The 19,177-nt window shown below is 45.4% G+C and overlaps 1 protein-coding gene and 1 pseudogene across 7 annotated transcripts in view; both read left to right on the plus strand.

The window, feature by feature from the left end:
- Positions 1-19,177, plus strand: part of RABGAP1 (RAB GTPase activating protein 1) — a 151,881-nt gene that overhangs the window by 118,906 nt on the left and 13,798 nt on the right. For 3 of the 7 annotated variants that reach the window (XM_030535167.1, XM_030535166.1, XM_030535169.1), the window contains one exon: positions 994-2,640. In XM_030535167.1, coding sequence (XP_030391027.1) covers positions 994-1,116 — 123 coding nt within the window. In that variant the 3' untranslated portion in view covers positions 1,117-2,640. Of the gene's footprint in view, positions 1-993; positions 2,641-2,667; positions 2,687-2,716; positions 2,824-6,448; positions 6,756-7,674; positions 7,725-8,549; positions 8,650-18,451; positions 18,549-19,177 lie in introns of those variants that run through there. The other 4 variants (XR_003996724.1, XR_003996721.1, XR_003996723.1 and 1 more) reach the window with 4 other exon arrangements.
- On the plus strand, positions 10,997-11,046 carry LOC115636274 (annotated as a pseudogene).

Raw genomic sequence — 19,177 nt, forward strand, 5'->3', positions numbered from 1 at the left:
ATTTCATGGTCGTAGGATTTTTAAAATGTAAATTTCACAATTTCAGCTGTTTAAATCTGAAATTTCACAATGTTGTAATTGTAGAGGTCCTGACCCAAAAAAGGGGGTGGGGGTCACAAGGTTATTGTGTGTGGTGCAGGGGTTGCAGTATTGCTACCCTTACTCTGTGCTGCTGCTGGCGGGGCGCTGCCCTCAAAGCTGGGCACCAGGCCAACGGTCACTCTCTCCAGCCACCCAGCTCTGAATTCAGTGCAAAAGTGAGGATGGCAATACTGTGCCTCCCCCCCACCCCCAATTAACTTGGTGACTCCCCTGCCAGCTCCTGTTTGGGTCAGGACCCCTAATTTGAGAAATGCTGGTTTGCCCCATGAAATCTGCATAGGATAGGGTAAAAGCACACAAAAGACCAGATTTCACAGAGGGACACTAGATTTCACAGTCCGTGACACATTTTTCATGACTATGAGTTTGGTAGAGCCCTACCAGTATGTGTAATCTCTTCCAATACATGTCCCTCATTCTTAGCTCAGCAAATCTAGGCATATGAGTTTATACTAACTTTTCTTTTGCAGAGTGCACATAGAATTGATCAAAACTAGAGGCTAGGGGTATGTTTGGGGCAATTATTGGATTTTAGGTTATTTTTAATCTAGTGATTTCAGAGCACTTTTTGCCAAAAGTTAGTAAGGAAAAATCCAGTTCCGAGAGGGAGAATTCCTTGCTCATTCATTGTCTGCGCTGAATTAGAGCGTGTGAATGCATTAATAAGAATTCTGGAGGAGTCTGCATGGCAATGACACAAGAATCACTATGCTCTCTGAAAAGTGCATTCAGATAGGAAATCTGCATGCTGTACTGACGGTTTTATACCTAGAAAAGCTCTTCAGAAGCAAAAGTGGCCAACAGACTAGAGAATTCCTGGTTCCTCTGAGCCTTATAGAAACCATTTTGAGCTAGACAGCAGATCACAGGTGTTGATGCTTCTCTTTGCAGGATCTGGAGCACCATTTGGGCCTGGCGCTGAATGAGGTACAAGCAGCAAAGAAGACTTGGTTCAACAGAACAATAAGTTCTATAAAAACAGTGACTGGTGTCCAAGGGAAAGAGACTTGTTGAAAAGCAAAACTCCGTCAAACACAGTTTTCTTAAACACAATACCTTTTGTTGCCTTCCGTGGCCAGATGTTTAAATCTGTGACATGTGAGAGGACCAGAATGTACATAAAATAGAAACACAGCATGTCAGGATTTCAATAGGTCAGTGATAAAGTGGATGGAAACACAAAAAGAGGCTTTATTGCTAGACATGGGATCTTCATACTACTGATATTTAACAGGTGATATAGCTACATTGACGCTCTTCAGAGAAACACTCCATTCTGCGGTCTGCTGGAGGCTTTTCACAGACTAGGTACGAGAACTTACCAAATCCTAATTGTTAAGTTTACATACGATAGATTTTTTTACAGTTAGAATATTTTTTAATATTTTATTTGAAAAGAAAGTGTCACTAACAAAGAAGAAAATGACTCTTAGCAAAACTACATCAGTGCCAGAAAGCAGTCCCCAAAGGTAGGATTTGGAGAGAAGGAGGCGGCAGGCTTTGCTTTGTGAAGGGGGATGGTTTCAGAGTTCTGGTTGGAGCAACCCCATTTTGTTTTAATACATACCCTGTCCATCTCTCTGTGTTCAGCATTTCTTTCCATGTTACTAATCAATTCTATGCAACTCTGGGGTTTTTAGCATGGGCTGCCAAATGAATTCACAACCTGAGGTTGGGAGGCTTGTTGGAGAGCTGGATAAGAATAATCAGAATTCTTGGCAAATTCTGTTTTACTTCTGTGTCATATTTTTTGAGCCCCACACATCAACAGCGTTTCAATCCCCACACCGGGACTGCTAACGTGTACTAATTATGTGAATGTTTGACATTTAATTAAGTCTTTGTTTGTGTTTTACCCGGCTGTAGTCTTCTGTGAAGTTCTGTGAGAGCTTCCAGGATTTAGTTTTGCACATAGGTATGAATGAGACAAAGAAACAATAAACTGAGATATTTAAGAGGCAAAAATCACTGCACGAGTGTAGCAGCGAGCATCTATTGCTGTGTGTCCTAACTGTCTTTCCTGGTAACACATTCAGAGGTTCTGTAGGTCATTTTTCCACACTCAGTGCAGTTGCACTAATAGGTGCTAAACGTGCTTGCACTTCTCCTCTGAATTGTCCTGAAGTTCTCACCAGAAAGCTGTAGAATGGAGGTTTAGCACCTTGTAATTTTTTTTAATTTATAATGGTTTGTGTTATGCTGAAGTATCTATTGCATCAGTGGATAAATTTTGTGTGCAGTGTGAGTATAAGCTGGTTACAATAAGAGGCACTGGTTTGTATATAAAGATATTTGGTTTATTTTGTATTTCTACCTTCCTGTTTACTGTACTAATGGTAGCTGATGTAATCTGCGACTATGGGGTATAACATACTATGCTTAAGCCTTTTTCGTTAACTGCAAACATTATCTTTATTGTTTAATACCAAAAAATGCTGTAACATCCATGAATATTAGATGTGTGGACATGGTGGTAGGATAGTTGCTAGTGTGTATACTTCATGAATTGAAATATAACTTAGTAAAATTGTATTACTATTTTGTTGTTTCATTTCATTTTAACAGTGAATTAAATATTTTGCAATACAAAACCAGTTCTCTTCTTAAAACACAGTTTTAGCATCTGCAAACTCCCCAAGGTCAAAATCATTAATACACAAAGGACATGTAAAAGAAGCTGGATCTTCCTGGTATGGCAGATGGCCCATCAATATTGTAAAGGTATGGCTCTGCTCTGAAAAATGACTATCAAAATGGTTTCCTGGGGCTCTATGCTTGGGACTGAATATTTTTCATATCAAATATGCTCAGTTTACAAGTAAAAAATTTTTTCTGTCACCCCTTCAAATTCCACTTGTATCTGAGAAACAGATTTCTCTGGTTTGTGCATCGTCACCAATAACAAGAATTCTTGGGCAAAATGCTACCCATGCTATTTTCACTAAGGGAAGCCTACTTATAACTCAAGACAAAATTTAACTGTGCAACTGGATGACTGTATGAACTAGATCACAGTACATCTCAGGCTCCCACAGCTGTTAGTTCTGTGGAAATAGCAGAAGTAAACCTATTTTTGTGAGGCGAGTAAAGGCAAATTCTGAATGCACACCTACTCTAGAAAGGTATTACACAGCAATTTTTCTGACAGTAGCTCTGCTTTCAGGGAGTAGCATCGTGAGGGTCTTTAACATGTGCAGACTTTGCTGCTTTCTGCTTCAGAGAGATGCCTTCTTGAATGAATTCAAATCTGCAATTTGTCAATAATTCTCAGTGTAATTTGGATAAGGTTTGAAGGTAACCAGTAAACATTTCCTCTCTTACACCTACCTTCCCAAAGTGAGAGGAAAATAATGCAACTTTTCCCATCCCTTCAATAAAAGGTTAAAAAATAAACTGACTATTCAGGAAAAAAACTTTGCTTTATTGCTCCAGGTGATTATTGCATCAGGGATTGCATGAAACAGATACCACTTGTTTTGGTATGGACACAGGAAAACCTGCACAATGGGTACACTAAGCTCCTCACACATTTCCCACACCACGTTTTGTGGGAAATGCACACTTTCCAATCACACTATAATCTTTTAAAATTTAACGTGGGAGTGGAATATTACCCAATTCCCAGGCCAGTCCTGAATCCACTCTCACACAAAATATCCACAGCCTTTCAAAAACTTGGGTCCTATGCTGAGATCCAAATTTTCTGGGGCTAGGTTAAATATAAAATATGACAAGAAAGCAGATTGTTTTTAGGACTTAGGGAAGCTGGATACACATGCCTACAGGGTGATGGGAACAAGAGAACCAAAGAAGAAACACTTTAATCTTCATTCGCCGGAGCTTCTGCAATGAAAAGAACTTTACAGACCTGCAGTAGCAAAAGCAATGAACACAATAATTTTTGTGGTTTTAATGAGCTGTTAATTACCAGCTGAGTGGGGAATCCCCTCTCCCTCAGTCTCTCAGCTAGTTTTGTGCATTAAATGCAAAATAAGTTCAACTCTTCTGCTTCTTATGTAAGATTTCATGTACTCCATATATGAGCCTCTTAGTGCTTGCCACTTTCTATATGATGGACAGGTTCTATGGCCTGCAATTTTACATTTCTGTTCTTTGCAGCATGATAACTCCAAATCGTATGACTTTGACTTTAACTGCTTAGCTATTCAGTGTCTTCAGATGCCTTAATCTTAAATGAACATTCCAGAGGTTCACCAATAAGTTGCCCATCTCTTCAAGTATATCTTCCAGGCCTGCTTCTGAAAAACACTGTTTTTTTGGTTTTTTTTAAATCTGTCTCTCAAAGATTTTTGACCGCTCTCCCATCTGGTTTGCTGATGTAAAGTTCTTGCCATTTGGAGGAAGATTTCACTCCATCTGTTCAGCTTGTCTTCTCAAAAATATATAAAAACTCGTTCAAAATTTGACCCACCCTCACTCTTGCTTTTCATTCTAAATTGTACCGTGTGTCACTTGGTGCTGAGTGCCTTCCTTTCTCCAGTGCCCTGAGAAATCTGGGATTTTACAGACATACAGAATTTGTAACATTTGTGCTGAGTACATGGAATGAGGATTCACTCCTGCCTGAGCTGGTGGTTTTTTGACATTAGTCAAATCTGAAATAATTCAATCTTTTCTAGTGATAGGGTCATACTCCTGTTGAAAGCATTATCCTAGATTAGTAGGGGAAATACACTGATGCTATTGTGATCAGTGCTGTATAAACGCCTGGCTTGTTAAGAATTGTCTGGTTTTTTTTTCCCCCTTTGAAAAATTAATAGATGGAATTTAGAACATAACTCTAGGAAGAAAGGAGGAGAGATCAGGGGGAAAAAACCCAAACAGTTCTGCAACCTCTCTTATGGGTTTTCCCCCTACATCTTGCATCTCCTTCATCCTGGCAGAAAACCAGAGGAAGTGTGGTCTAGTAGCTAGGGTCAGAACACTTGGATTCTGAAATGTGTCCTTAGGGAAGTAACAATTCCATTGGCTCAGTTTTTGTCTGTAAAAAGGCAATAAAATTCACATGTGCATCAAGGCCTATTGTTTGTGAAGTACTTTGGTCCTCTCAGTGAAGGTGCAAAGTCTCAATGATCTCATAATAAAATTATAATCCTAGTAAAAATTTCAATTTGCATTAAGGTGGCTTCACTCCCTTAACTGCAAGTTCCTGTTTTGCTCCAGCGTCTAGGGGCTGGCAGGTACCTGTCACAATGAGGAAAGAAGTTGGAGTACAATTGCAGTTTCCATGACACCATCACATCAGCTTTTGAAGGACATTAGTGGAGGTGGATTTCACAGCTAACCTGTTCTTAATCTTCTACAAAATCAACCTTAAGACTGTGGTGTTGAGGTGATTCAGTGGTTGCTGCTTTTATTCTGCGGGCAATGTAAATTGCCTTCATTGCTTATATTCTTAAATAAGATTCACACTTGCTATCAGAAAACATTGTAGGTGCAGTAAAACTGTGCAGACTGTAAAGCTCCAGCTGTACTTAGATGTTAGTAAATTTTTAAACAATATTGATCAGCTGTGCTCACTTTACACCTGAGAGCAGTGTCATCTCCATGGCTTGAGAGAGAATCTCGTGCTGCCTCCCCTCTTGGCAATCGCATGACATCCCTGTGACAACTACAGCTATTGCTTACATGGAAAACTACCATTACAAACTTTAATTTAGTGTCCATGTGACCAGCCATCTCTCTGCAAACCCGCCAGCAAGTCTTTGGAGCATCATTTTGGACCAGTTTGGAACTAGAGCCTTGGATGCCAGTGACTGAGATCTTTGACTACGAGAATTGAGTTTGACTATTTTTGGTTCTGGCATCAGTGTTAAAATCCAGCTTGAAGCCCTAAACCATTGTACCCTATATTCCATGCCCACTGTAGAGGTTTTCATATCTTTGGCCTGTGAAACGCCAGGGCCCAATTTCCTGTACCCTTTGAAGAGGGTGGTGTGGCCAGGTCAATGGTGAGGAAGTATGCACTGTTTGTGCACAACTGTATTGTGGACTAGAGAGGGTGAGTTTGAATCTCCATTGGTTGCCCAGTGCTGACTTTGACAGTCACAGGTATTCTAAAGCAACACCACACACTCTTGTATACAAAACACTTTTTTTTTCTTAGTGTAAGTGAACTTCAGACTTTGCAATTCCAGACACCAGCAAGTTCATCTGGCCGACTGGCTACAAGGAGAACAGAGCCACCAAATAAACCTGCAAGTGTACACTGTATTTTTAGCTCATTTTTTCTCTGCTACTGTGATTTGGATAGCAAGACACATGAGTAGTGTATGAGAAACCTCTAAATCCAGCTCATTCTTTTTTTTATCTCTTGTATAATTAGTGTGTGTATCTTAAACTGGTTCAGCCTGATTTCCAAATTGAACTGGCTCTGGACATGGTTCTGAATGACGCAAATCCTGGTTCCGTTTTAGTCCACTGGACCCACCGAATGCTACCCACCAGAGACGTTTGTGTGAGCACCTCCATAAAAGAAAGTTCTACATCTACACCTAGCGCAACAGCGCTGGGGGTAACTTGACTGAGTCACTGTGCACAAGTCGTCTATCGGTGTATGGCCATGAGCTGTGTGAACCCCAGTTCCGGGCACAGCTTGAAGACTCGGTGAACAGGACCAGAGTCATTCTAAGGTTCAAGCCAAAGAAACCACTTTTGGGGCACTGGGCTGAGATCTGGTTTCAGTTCGGCCTGGTAACAGGCAGCTAGTTGGGCTGCTCCCTGAGGTGCCTGATCCCTGCCGGGAACCTGGCGGCTGCCCCTGCTGACGCCCAGAAGTAGTGGGGCTTGGCTTGGGGGCCATGGCCCTCAGGTCTACAGGGCCCTGCCGTTTGTCTCCTCAGAAGCTGAGCTCTCGGGAGCCCAGGCCCTGCGCTCTGTGCTGGAGAGCCCAGGGCAGCAGCACTGGGGTGGCTGGGCTGGAGTTGGGAGATGGGCCCGGGCCATGCACATACAGGGGTGAGCTAGGCGCTGCTCCGTCCCCCCGCCAGTGCTGGCGGGCAGCTCCGCTCAGTTTGGTGGGGCCTGGCTGAGGGAGGCAGGGCCACAGCAACTGCTCCCCACGCCCAGGTGAGGGGGGATACCTTGGGGGGCTGGGACACCGGGGGGAGAGGCCAGGGGCACCTGGAGGTGAAGTGAGGGTGGGGACAGAGGGGGGCCATCTGAGGAGGATGGGAGCAGGGTCAGGTGCACGGAGGGGGATGGGGACTGAGGGGGGTGGGAGGATAGGCTGGGGGGGTTGAGGAATGAGGATGTGAACCTTTGGGGGGGCTAGGGACAGCAGAGTGGAAAGACTGGGATGGGGCTCCTTGGAGGGGCTGGAGTGGAACCGGAAATGGGAGGGCAGTGGGGATGGGTCTGGGGGACCTTGGAGATAGTTTCTTCGCTGGGTGCCCTTGGGGCAAGCCAAGGTAGCATCAGCATTAGGGTCTGTTCACCAGCCCTGCTCAGCATCCGAGCGGCATGTGTTAAAGAGAACAGGGGTTTGGCTGGGTTCATGCTTGTCCCCTGGTGAGCTCCGTGTGACCTAACGTTCTTGTTCTTGTCCTACAGAGCCACCCGGGGACCCAGACTGGTGAACTGCTCTGCTCTCAATCTCCAAGGTGAGCAAAAGCGCTCGGACAGGGCCAACAGGGAAAAGGAAATTCTGGGATTTAAAACAAAAATGGTTTGTGTTAATAATGTCTGGTGGGTGTTGTTAATGGAGGAGGAATTGTGCTTTTCAATAGCTGGCACGTGGCAGTGCTTTACTTTGGCAGGGGATAAGGCAAAATTCACCCCTGAGATCACTGGGGCTCAAATCATGCCTTGGCCTCAAGCAGCCCCTCTGCATGGGGTGAATTTTGCCCTGAAAGACAACGAAGTTTCTAGAGTATTTCTGCTTACTGCCCCCACCATTCCTTCTGAGGGGCCCAGCTTGTACCATCTTCCAGTCTTGTCACAGGACTGGCTTGTTACTCTGCTGCTCCTCTCTTGAGGGGCAGCGAGGCCTCCTGAAGTTAAAAGCTGTAATAGGAAAATAGAAAAGTAATAACGCACAACTCATTTGACCTTTTTGATATTCTGTAATCTGATGAGTGGGTGCCTGGTCCCATTGTCGCTGTCAGAGACCCAGTGCAACAAGAAACCAAACTGCTTAAAAGGTTAAGGCAGTCGCTGGCTTTCTTCTGCCTCTCACAGGCTTTGCTGAACATTGCCAGTGCCCTGATGCTAAGGATGAATAGGACTTGGAACAAGAGAAAACTTCCACTCTTGTCAGAGTGGTGGCAAAGAGACTCATTTGTATAGCGCTCACATATGTGTGCAGGAGGATTCCACTTCTGGGCTCAAACCCGTGTATGTACGTGTACAGTATAACTAATCACACACACACGCATATTGTATATTTCATCTTGTGGCCTGAAAGCTTTGTTGATTTCCATTCCCAGTATCTGAAAGAGAATGTGATTGATGGTCCCTGCGTCTGAAGATTGCAGAAGGTTCAGCTGAACACATAAGCATCGAGGCTCTCCTGCAGTTCCTAATTCTGTGGGTTTTCCTCTTTGCTTGCCTGCTAGCATCAATGGGGGACAAGTAGAGTCAGATTTTGAAGAGCTCGTCACTCACAAGCTGAACCAGATTTTCAGCTCCTGCTTAGGCACATAAATAAGGGCCAGATTTTCAAACTGTATCCAGCAGCTCCCATGGTGACATTGTGGGCAGATTTTCAAAACAGCTCAGCCCTCACCGTGCTGAAATCTTTTGAAAATATGACTTATGTAGAAGCTGAGATCTCATGAAAATCTGTCCCTTTATGCTGCACTTTCACCTACTAAAATAATGGCTAGAAGAGGCAAAGGAGACCCATGAGCTGGTCAGAGCCAGCCCTAAGCTGTGCTGAGTATGAGCCAGCTGCATGGGTTTGTTTGTTTTTGTTTTGTTTTGAAGTTGGGTTACCTGAAACTGCTTTGGTTTAAACATGGTTTCCTAAACAGTGTTGCTGGGGGCATTTTTTAAACACATGGTTTGGACCCATCTAGGGTGGCCAACTAGACTGCACGAAAGGCTTGTGTTTACTGCAAAGTGAACTCAGCTGTGCCCCCGATTAGTGTCCTGTCCACTCAAGCACTGGGGGAAAGATGTTGCTTTTTTTGATCAGCTCTAGTGGCCTGAGCTACAACTTAGGGCTCCTGGTCCAGTACTTAGGCCACTTGACAATACTGCCTCTCTCTAGTCACACTACCTGGCTGTGCTTAATTGTACCCACCTGCAAAGTGATTGCTATGACATATGCCTGTTTCACAAGGCGGGAGGAGGGCGGCCAGGCTTCACTGAATGTTGGGAAAGTGTTTTATGAGAAGGGGGTAGAAATTGCTGTGGCAAGGAAAATATTATAAATACCCATGTTTCTAAACCCAAATGGTATGGGGGAGTGTTGTCTAGTGGATAGAGCAAAAATTAGAAGATGGAAGAGCCCTTACCACAGACTCCGTACATGGCCTTGGGCAAATAACTTAAATTTGTGCCTCACTCTCCCTCTCCTCCACCCCCAGTCTGCAAAATGGGGGTGAAAATACCATCTCCCAGGCTTCAGCTGCTGGGAGCAGAGGGAGGTTTTCCGGGTGAGGCGAAGGCTTTCTAGGCAGCTGCCAATATATTCACTCTGCATGAAAATCAGTTAAGGAGAGACCGTTAAAGAAGATGACACAGTCAGCCACGCAGTCAGCTTTAAAAAGCTGCTGGAGAGGGATTGGCAGAATCATACAATGTCATATCTAGAGAGAGCCAAACTTATACAACTATCGGGAGTGAGGGATGCTGTCAGCTGCCCCTTCAGAATTCAGGGATACCCCGAAGAGAGGAGGGGATCCAGCCTGCAGTCTGAATGCCAGGCTTCCCAGTATGTTAATCCAAAAGAGGCAAGGGCCATTGCTTGCGTGTGCAAAACTTTTCCAGCAATAGGCACCATGATGTGTCCTGAGCAGGGGCTGTACTTTGCCCTACACACTGGCGGGTGCACCTCACTCCTGACCATGAGCAGCTCCTGTTATCCCAGTCCTGAGCCTCTGTCCCAGCTCTTGCAATGCGTCTCAGTCCTGACCTGCTATATCCACCGCAGTTCCAGTGCCCTGCACACAGTCTGCCAATGTACCACACCATTCTGACCTGCAGCGTCCCCCACTCTCCTGTACCATACAGTCTCCGCTGTTCCAGGGAGAGGCTGTAACTTTTAAGGGCAAGAGTGTGGGTCTGACGGTTTGTCCTGTGCCCTGGTGCTTGATTGTGACCAGATGCTGTGGGTTATAAAAGATCTTAGATCTCCAGTGCTGGGCCTGTGGTGCTCTTCTATACCTGTGCTGTGGTCCAGGCTTGCTTTGGAGGTTATTACTATGTTGTGGTGTGTGTGGCTGGAGTGTGATCTTCAGGCAGAATACTTACCTCCCAACCTATGTCTACACTAGAATTTTTCCCCACCGTTCCTGCCAGAGGTGGAGCTGCATTGGTGGCAGAAACAGTAGGAACCTTGACAAAATAACCAGTGTGATCACAGCCCCATTAAACTATCTGCTTGAGGTATTTATAGAGCACTCTGTGACAAGAGGATCTGGAGCAATGCTGGCGTGAAAGGGCCTGTGCTGAGCTTGCCCAGGGACAGAGAACCTCTTGAGTCCCAGTAAAGATAAGAAATGGCAGCATAGTAACAAGTGGAAAGCTGGTGAGAATTGCAGCCTGCTAGTTACGAAGCAGAAGCTCTGGCTGTGCAAGGTTTGCAATGAGCACGGGGCATGAGTGTTAAATCTCCTACTGCTGATGGGAGGGGCCTCTGTGTGTGTGATCCAAGGCGAAGGATAAGCTACAAGTCTCTTGCACAGGTGACTTCAGAAGGTGAAACTAGAGTATCTGTTCTTATCAGTTTAATATCTGATACGTCCTTTATCTGAGGACTATAAATCAGAACAACTTGTGACCTTCAGGTGTAGCTGGAAAGGGTGTCTCAGAGCGAAGAGACAAATCTACTCTCTGGCAAGTGTGAGACAGAGCGAGGAAGGCAGCAGTGCAGATTCCTCCCAACTTGTGTCCATAAGAGGGAGGGAGAGAGGTACACCGGAGTGAGGTGGGGACAGAGAGCACTGTGCCTGTGGCAGTGTTCAGGACTTGAGGAAAGGGTCCTCTGCAAGCCTTTCTGTCAGGAATACTGCTGGTGCAGGCCTCGGAACCTAGACTGCAGCTGTGGAAACAGGGTGAGGTGCACTTCTGCACTTCGGAGCCCAATAACCTTTAAAGGAGGAAGTGGAAATATTGGTATTTAATAACTCTCCTCTCCTGTCCAAAGGGAGGAAGATGAAGGGTGGCTTCTTATAAAATACTGCTCTTTTGAGTTTTAAAAGGCAAATCGTGGGGTGATCAAGAGCCACCCAGAATTCTGCCCCCCCCCCCCAGAGTCCTGTTGGGAGCACAGCATCCCCAGCTGAAAGGACTCTGACTGGATGCTTTCGATGGTGTTTGAAAGGGATGGTGTCAGTGCACATCCGGGCATCCTGGAGGCACTCTGCGTGATGTGCTGAAAGCCCTGGTGTGTGTGTGTGTGTGAGGGGCACGGTGGAAGCCTGTGCTGAGCTCCTCTGAATTATGGATGAGCCTTCTGCTTCCAGCAGAGACATGTACAGCACAAACTGTGCTGCTCCTAGGCACCTTTGATGGTTGTGATACTAAAATGTTTCTTTGAGAAACCACTGGCTGCTCTGTAGCCTGGCCTCGTGTTCCTAATGTGTCTGAAGACTGCAGATGTTGCTCATATCGGTGATTAGACAGCATGGAAAGAGGGGCCAGTAATAACTGTTTCAGCTGTAAAGTGCTAAGTCTGCAAAAGCTTCCAACCATTATCACTTCCAGTATGAGCCTCCCTCCCTTCTCCCCCACCTGAACTGGGTATTTCTCACTGGGCTCCTTTCCTTCTGAACGAGCTTCTGGACTTTCCTACCTGGGTGAGCAGATTTCTAGCCTAGTTTGTGATTTAAATGTGGTGTGGCTTTTTTTTCTCTTTGTTCAGGTTAATAAAGCAGCCAGTCCATTGTCCTCATCACCCCCATGTAATATACTAAGAAAGAACCAATTCTAGCCCCTTGTTCATTGCAGGCAAGGTGAGAGATTAAATAATGTGTATAAAATACCTAGAGGTAGCTGCTTTGACATGGGGTCCTGGATTAATTCTACTGTGTTTCCTTTGCAAGACAGATGCCTGTGAATTGCTTTGGGGTTTTTTTTGCTGTGTAGCTCTGTTTTTTTCACTTGCATATATAACATGTGTTTTTGAGCAAGTGATGGTATAATACCAAAGGAGCTGTGACCTGCCCTCCTCCCTGCAGGTCAGCTAGAGAGAGCTGCAAGGTACAGATCCAATTTTAATCATGGGCAGCAGGGAAGGGCTGAGTGATCTGTGTGCTTTCCATCTCCAAACACTGTGATCTGTAGGAACAATCTCTCTCTTTTAACAGGGGTGCAGTGCATCCCTCTGAATTCAGAAGCCAAGGCTTTTGTCAAGTTGAAATGAAATGCTCTTGAATAAGATCAGGCATTGTAGCTGGGGCTGGCAGGCTGAACTCCTGGGGGTCTCTGCAGAAGCAGCTTTCTGCTGAGACACTGTCTGGAAATAGAATCCTCAAAGCACAGCTGGGATCAGAGCTCCCTGCAGCTGGCTTTATTTTCTGGGTTTTGAGGCCTTTCGTCTAAGCCAGGCAGGAGGATTTTGGAGCAGTTATATCTATAAAGGCTGTAGGAGAAAGAACCCTTTCACACCACCCCCAGTCACAGGGATCTGGTTTCTCTCCTCACCTGGTAAGTTTATAATTATTCATGGCCCACCCTGAGCCCCATCTTGGTGAGCAGGATCCCGTCACAGCCCTTGGTTTAGACAGATGCAGGAACTTGTGCATCTTTCTCCATGATGTGGACCAGACTCTTCACACCAACATAACTGATCTGGGGTAATCCTACCCTTGTGGCTCCAGGTCCCCCCTGATGTGCTCCTTTTACACCCTCTATGAAAATTCAATAATTGCCCCCAGCCGGCAGTGTCACTGCTGTAGGAGTATGTATTGGATCAGCGTTCCAGTTCAGTTCAGGATTGCCCCTCTACTCACCCCATATCTGCCCGCCTTCTGCAACATCTACCCTCTTCTCCAAGCAAAAGTCTGTCCAATTAATTAAACGTAAACATAGATGGATTCTTCCCTTTCTCTGAGTGGGTAACTGCTCCCCCCTGTATGCACACAGGGAGCTGAGCAAGCAGCACTGGCTCTGGGTGTCCTTTTCCCAAGATCTCTAATGGGAATCCCCTCTAACAGCTTGCAAAGCTTTCTGTTCTCTGCCCTGTCCACCTGCTTCCTCTTTTCTCTGCCTGGTGTGGAGGAGCCTTCAAAGGGAAACAGAGGCTGCCTTTAAACAGTGTTATAAATAAACAGAGGTGTCAGGTGGAGTGAAAGCTCATCCAATGCCCTGAAGGTGGCAGGAGCTTGAATTTCTTGCTGTTGCACACAGGGAGGATCTTGGTGCCAAAGAGAACGGGATGATTTACAGCTCAGGGGATGAACTTGCTCTCTCTCTAGCTGACTTGCTCACACTCAGGCCTGCAGCGAAGGAGTAAAGTCAGCATTTCATACCGAGCAACTGACTGAGGGGTGAAGTGCTGCCTGGAGGGATCTCTGCTAACCCTTTCACAGCATGGGGAAACTCCCTCTTGGAGTTGCCTTCAGTGGTGAGCATAGGCAGTGCCTGCATGAACAGAAGTCTCCAGAAAAGGCAGTGTGTGCTGTAATGCTGAAAAGCTTCCTTCAGCCTGTTGGCTACTGAAGTGGATTACACCTGACACAAGAGTTTGCTCTAAGGTGCGACAATTACAAAGAAAATAGCTGTACAGGTCCCTGTGCATTTATTGCGCCTCTTTGTGCTGCTTATCTTTCCTCTTTGTGCTTCCTTGTCAATAATGAGCTGGAGGATGGTGTGGGCTGCACCCTCAGCAAGTTGCAGATGACACTAAACTGGGAGGAGTGGTAGATATGCTAGAGGGTAGGGATAGGATACAGAGGATTGGGCCAAAAGAAATCTGATGATGTTCAACAAGGACAAGTGCAGAGTCCTGCACTTAGGACAGAAGAATCCCATTCACTGTTACAGACTAGGGACCGAATGGCAAGGCAGCAGTTCTGCAGAAAAGGACCTAGGGGTTACAGTGGACGAGAAGCTGGATATGAGTCGAAGGTGCCCTTGTTGCCAAGAAGACCAATCACATTTTGGGCTGTATAAGTTGGGGCATTGCCAGCAGATTGAGGGATGTCATCGTTCCCCTCTATTCGACATTGGTGAGGTGTCATCTGGAGTATTGTGTCCAGTTTTGGGCCCCACACTACAAGAAAGATGTGGAAAAATTGGAAAGAGTCCAGCAGAGGGCAACAAAAATGATTAGGGGGCTGGAGCACATGACTTATGAGGAGAGGCTGAGGGAACTGGGATTGTTTAGTCTGCAGAAGAGTGAGGGGGTATTTGATAGCTGCTTTCAACTACCTGAAAGGGAGTTCCAAAGAGGATGGATCTAGACTGTTCGCAGTGGTGGCAGATGACAGAACAAGGAGTAATGGTCTCAAGTTGCAGTGGGGAAAGTCTAGGTTGGATATTAGGAAACACTTTTTCACTAGGAGGGTGGTGAAGCACTGGAATGGGTTCCCTAGAGAGGCGGTGGAATCTCCTTCCTTAGAGGTTTTTAAGGTCAGGCTTGACAAATCTCTGGCTGGGATGATTTAGTTGGGAATTGGTCCTGCTTTGAGCAGGGGTTGGACTAGCTGGCCTCCTGAAGTCCCTTCCAACCCCAATATTGATTCCTGGGGGTTATCCTCAGCCCTGATTTCCCCTTTGACTTAGCAAATCTCTTAAACTAGACCAGAGGAAGGAATGGGCTGGTGTGTGCTGTACGGATGAGTGAACAGAGGCCTGTGTCTGTGGGGACAGTAAGCCGCCCACTGGCTCATTTGATGTGCTGTATATGGGTGAGAGAGGGAAACCTAGTGCTTGGTGAATCGGGCTGCAAAGCTTTAGGGAAGGTAGGGAGCAGAAGTCACCTTATTTGCTGTTGTACAGATCCCTCATTAATAAAGCACGAGGAGGTGCAGGTCAGCTCTCTCTCGAGTCTCAGCCTGACTTGTAGATGCGTTGCTCCCTTGTGGAAATGAAGGGGGGGGTTATTGACTGAGGTGCACACAGCTAACACATTGATTTCTCTGTAATCAAGTGCACACTTGATTACACACTTGATTGGCACTTGTAATGGGAGAAAGCTTGGCTCCCTGCTTTCCAGAGCAGACAGCATGCAGCCCTGATGCATCAGCCTGAATCTTGTGGTTGTTTTAATAGCAGCTTCAGTAAGTGATGTGGCCATAACAGTCACATGTCCAATTGGGGCGGGGGAGGGTGAATGATAGGAGTGTCAGTTCTTTGTACAGCTCCTCACACATCTTTTGATTTCAAGGTTTGACCAGGCATAGAAGTGTGGATCAGGGCACTTGAGTACTGCAGGGAGAGGCAATGCAAGTGCCTGGAGGAGGAGAGAACAGGAGCCAGAAAAGGGACTAAGGGAGAACATATTAATTTCTTTTCTATGGTGTCTTATGTTGCAAAGGGTCTATAAACGGCTGCTTCCCATGCTCTAAGCCAGTGTTTCTCAACCTGTTTGTGCTTGTGACACCTCCCTCCCGTATGAGACTTGAAAAGATAGGGGGCTGAAGCCGCCCAGGGTTGACAGCCTGATTGACTTTGTTCACTCAAAAATAAATTAGCTCATCAGTAAGAAAAGAGCAATAGCTGGACAGAACTATATGTAAGTTTAGGTTTTATCAGTGTAAATGTACAGCAGGAGCACGTCTCACATTTATCACTGTCCCTCACAAGGGCTTGGCGAGAAGGACTGTGTCCCTTTAGAAATAAGACTGCAGGGAAAGTTCCAGATTAAATATTAGGAAAGCCTGTATAACTAATACCTGCCTGGGCAGGGATAGAATTCCCCTCTCATAGGAATGCCGTAGGGGAAAGAAATCTATGCCAGAGCAAGGGGTGTGCACATTTTCACCAACATACTTGCCCTACAATCTAACCAAGTGAGCAACCATTCCCCAAGGTGTAGGCTGTGCCTTCTTGGGGCAATGATCCGACCATTCCAAATGCTATTCCTCATGGAGTGCGAGAAGCAGCAGCTGCCTTAGTATAAGAGCAGGCTTCCAGTAACCAAGAAGCTCTCTGTTCACCCAATTTCAGCTGGGAGCCAGTTAGGGAACTGCAGTTGTAAGATCCAAGAGTTCTCAAGGCATCACAGCAGCCTGCCTGCATTGCACCTGACCACTTCACGGAAATAAGTTTTATTCTCAAACATTGCAGCACTGGAATTCACAGGAGCAAGGGGGTGAAGATGCTACACATGGTCCGTGGTGGCTGAACTGAAGCCTTCTGAAAGGATTATTCACCTTGATGCTGACATCTTGAGCAGGAGCTTTAGCTAAGGGCCCTGTTTTAACAGTCCTTCGTGTATCAGCATTGATAGCAGCTGGGGATCAATGCAGTTATTCATTCACAGGGAAGCCAATAGTGATGCAGAGCGAGTATCTCATAGGGTGGAAGTGAAGAAAGAACCGCAGGATGTGGGAGAGGTAGCAGCACTGATAGAGGCAGAGGAAAGCTCTCCTACTTCAAAGGAGGTGTTTGTACATTGATTTAATACAAAGATCACAGCCCGACAACTGGGTGAGCACCAGTGTGTAAAAGAAGCTGGGCTCACTGCAGATCCTAGTGAACAAACCTTATTCCCAGATTCTGGACCTTAGCGTCCAAAATTTGGGGGTTAGCATGAAAACCTCCAAGCTTAGTTACCAGCTTGGACCTGGTACTGCTGCCACCACCCAAAAAATTAGAGTGTTTTGGGGCACTCTGGTCCCCCTGAAAAACCTTCCCTGGGGACCACAAGACCCAAATCCCTTGAGTCTCACAACAAAGGGAAATAATCCTGATTCCCTTCCCCCCTCCAGGTGCTCCTGGAGAGATACACAGACACAAGCTCTGTGAAACTACGCAGAGTGAGTCCCCCTCTCCGTTCCCAATCCTGGAACAAAAGCACTTTCCTCTTCACCCAGAGGAAATGCAAAATCAGGCTAGCAATCCAACACACAGCTCTCCCCTTGATTTCTTCCTCCCACCAATTTCCTGGTGAGTACAGACTTAATTTCCCTGAAGTAAAGAAAAACTCCAACAGGTCTTAAAAGAAAACTTTATATAAAAAAGAAAAAAAATACAAATGTTCTCTCTGTATTAAGATGATACAACACAGGGTCAATTGCTTAAAAGAATATTGAATAAACAGCCTTATTCAAAAAGAATACAAATCAAAGCATTTCCAGCCCTTATATTCATGCAAATACCAAAGAAAAGAAACCATAGAACTTACTATCTGATCTCTTTGTCCTTACACTTAGAAACAGAAGACTAGAAAATAGAACTACTTCTCCAAAGCTCAGAGAAAACAGGCAGACAGACAAAAGACTCAGAGACACACTTCCCTCCACCCAAGGTTGAAAAAATCCGGTTTCCTGATTGGTTCTCTGGTCAGGTGTTTCAGGTGAAAGAGACATTAACCCTTAGCTATCTGTTTATGACAACATCACGTATCCCCTATTTGCTCCTACTCAGGCCCAGCTGACACTCATTCGTCCATGTTTATTCCCCTATTTTAAAAGGAGCTTTACAGGGTTCAGAAGGGTTAATAAGATAGAACACAGAAGGGCAGAAAGGGAAGGTGGGGAGGGGAGAATTTTCAGGCTTCTTCATTTTTAAAGTGTTGCTGAGTTAGAATAAGTTACCATGGATGTTTTATCGGCCACAGGGAAAGCTGTTTGTCAGAGCCTGCTCTGTCATCCTACCTGGTCAGTCACATGGCACCTGACTGCCTGTACCCCCGTTTGCTTAGAGCAGGGTTTCTCAACCTGGGGTCCTGTGACCCCTCTGAGGATTAAGACCAAGTTTAGGGAGGTCATGGTTCTTCATTAGTCTTATTTGCTCTGCCTTTTTCTCTAAAGCTGCTCTGTGCTTTTTTAACTAGAAGTGTGGCATTGGAACCTGACCAAACGGCCCCCCTTTTTCTGGTTAATTCACCCCAGTATAGCATACGTGGCTTTTTATTTTTGGCAACAGTGTCACATGGAGTCTGTCAGTTTGTCTCACATGCTGAGCCCTGGGTCCCTGTGGTACTGTTATTAGGGAGGTAATTTTATTTAACTCAAATGCAGTCAGCTTATGCTGCATTTTAATCCTCTTTCAGGTTGGTAGCCTCCAAATTTGGTCGGCAAGCTCACCACTCAAACCTCCTGAAATGAAATGGCTGAACAGCAGGATCAGAAAAGCACTTCAAAGAAAAGGTAAGGTTTTTCCTGTTAACTTAGCAGGGGGGCATGGAGGGCAGCAACTTTCCAGCATAGTCACCTAGCACAGGAATCTCTCTAGCAGAATTAGAGACAGTTCCTTTCAGGGGCTCTGATTTTCTTGGGGATTATGCTATTAATATATTGCACTAGCATAAGTTTTAAAGTTGCAACCTTAAACACATGAAAAAATACAAAAGTTCTCAGAGCAACCATAATCACAAGGCATAGTTTTCTCTTAGATTTCTCTGGACCCTGCGGTCAGCTACATGGGCCAATACCTGTCCTCTGAGACCATGTAGTGACTAGGAATTCACAAGGCTCTGTAAAATGGAGGGGAATTACTGTGAGAAACAACTTCAGTACATACCTATTTGAACATTCAACCTGTAGCATTTGTGTTATTACCCTCACATCTAAAAATAGAAAGATTCCACTCTGTCCTCTCCTCCTTGCACCAAGGTGATCAATACTGTTCACCTGTCAGAGTACATGTGCAGCTACACCCTCAATTCAAAACAGAGCAGCAATTTTAGCGTAACCTTTCAAATAAAACCCATTTATCTCTGGTCTGATATTAAACAGAAAAAAAATCTGTTAAAAGAAAGAGGAGGAGGAGGTTGGGC

This window comes from Gopherus evgoodei, chromosome 16, assembly GCF_007399415.2.
Source record: "Gopherus evgoodei ecotype Sinaloan lineage chromosome 16, rGopEvg1_v1.p, whole genome shotgun sequence".
NCBI lineage: Eukaryota > Metazoa > Chordata > Testudines > Testudinidae > Gopherus > Gopherus evgoodei.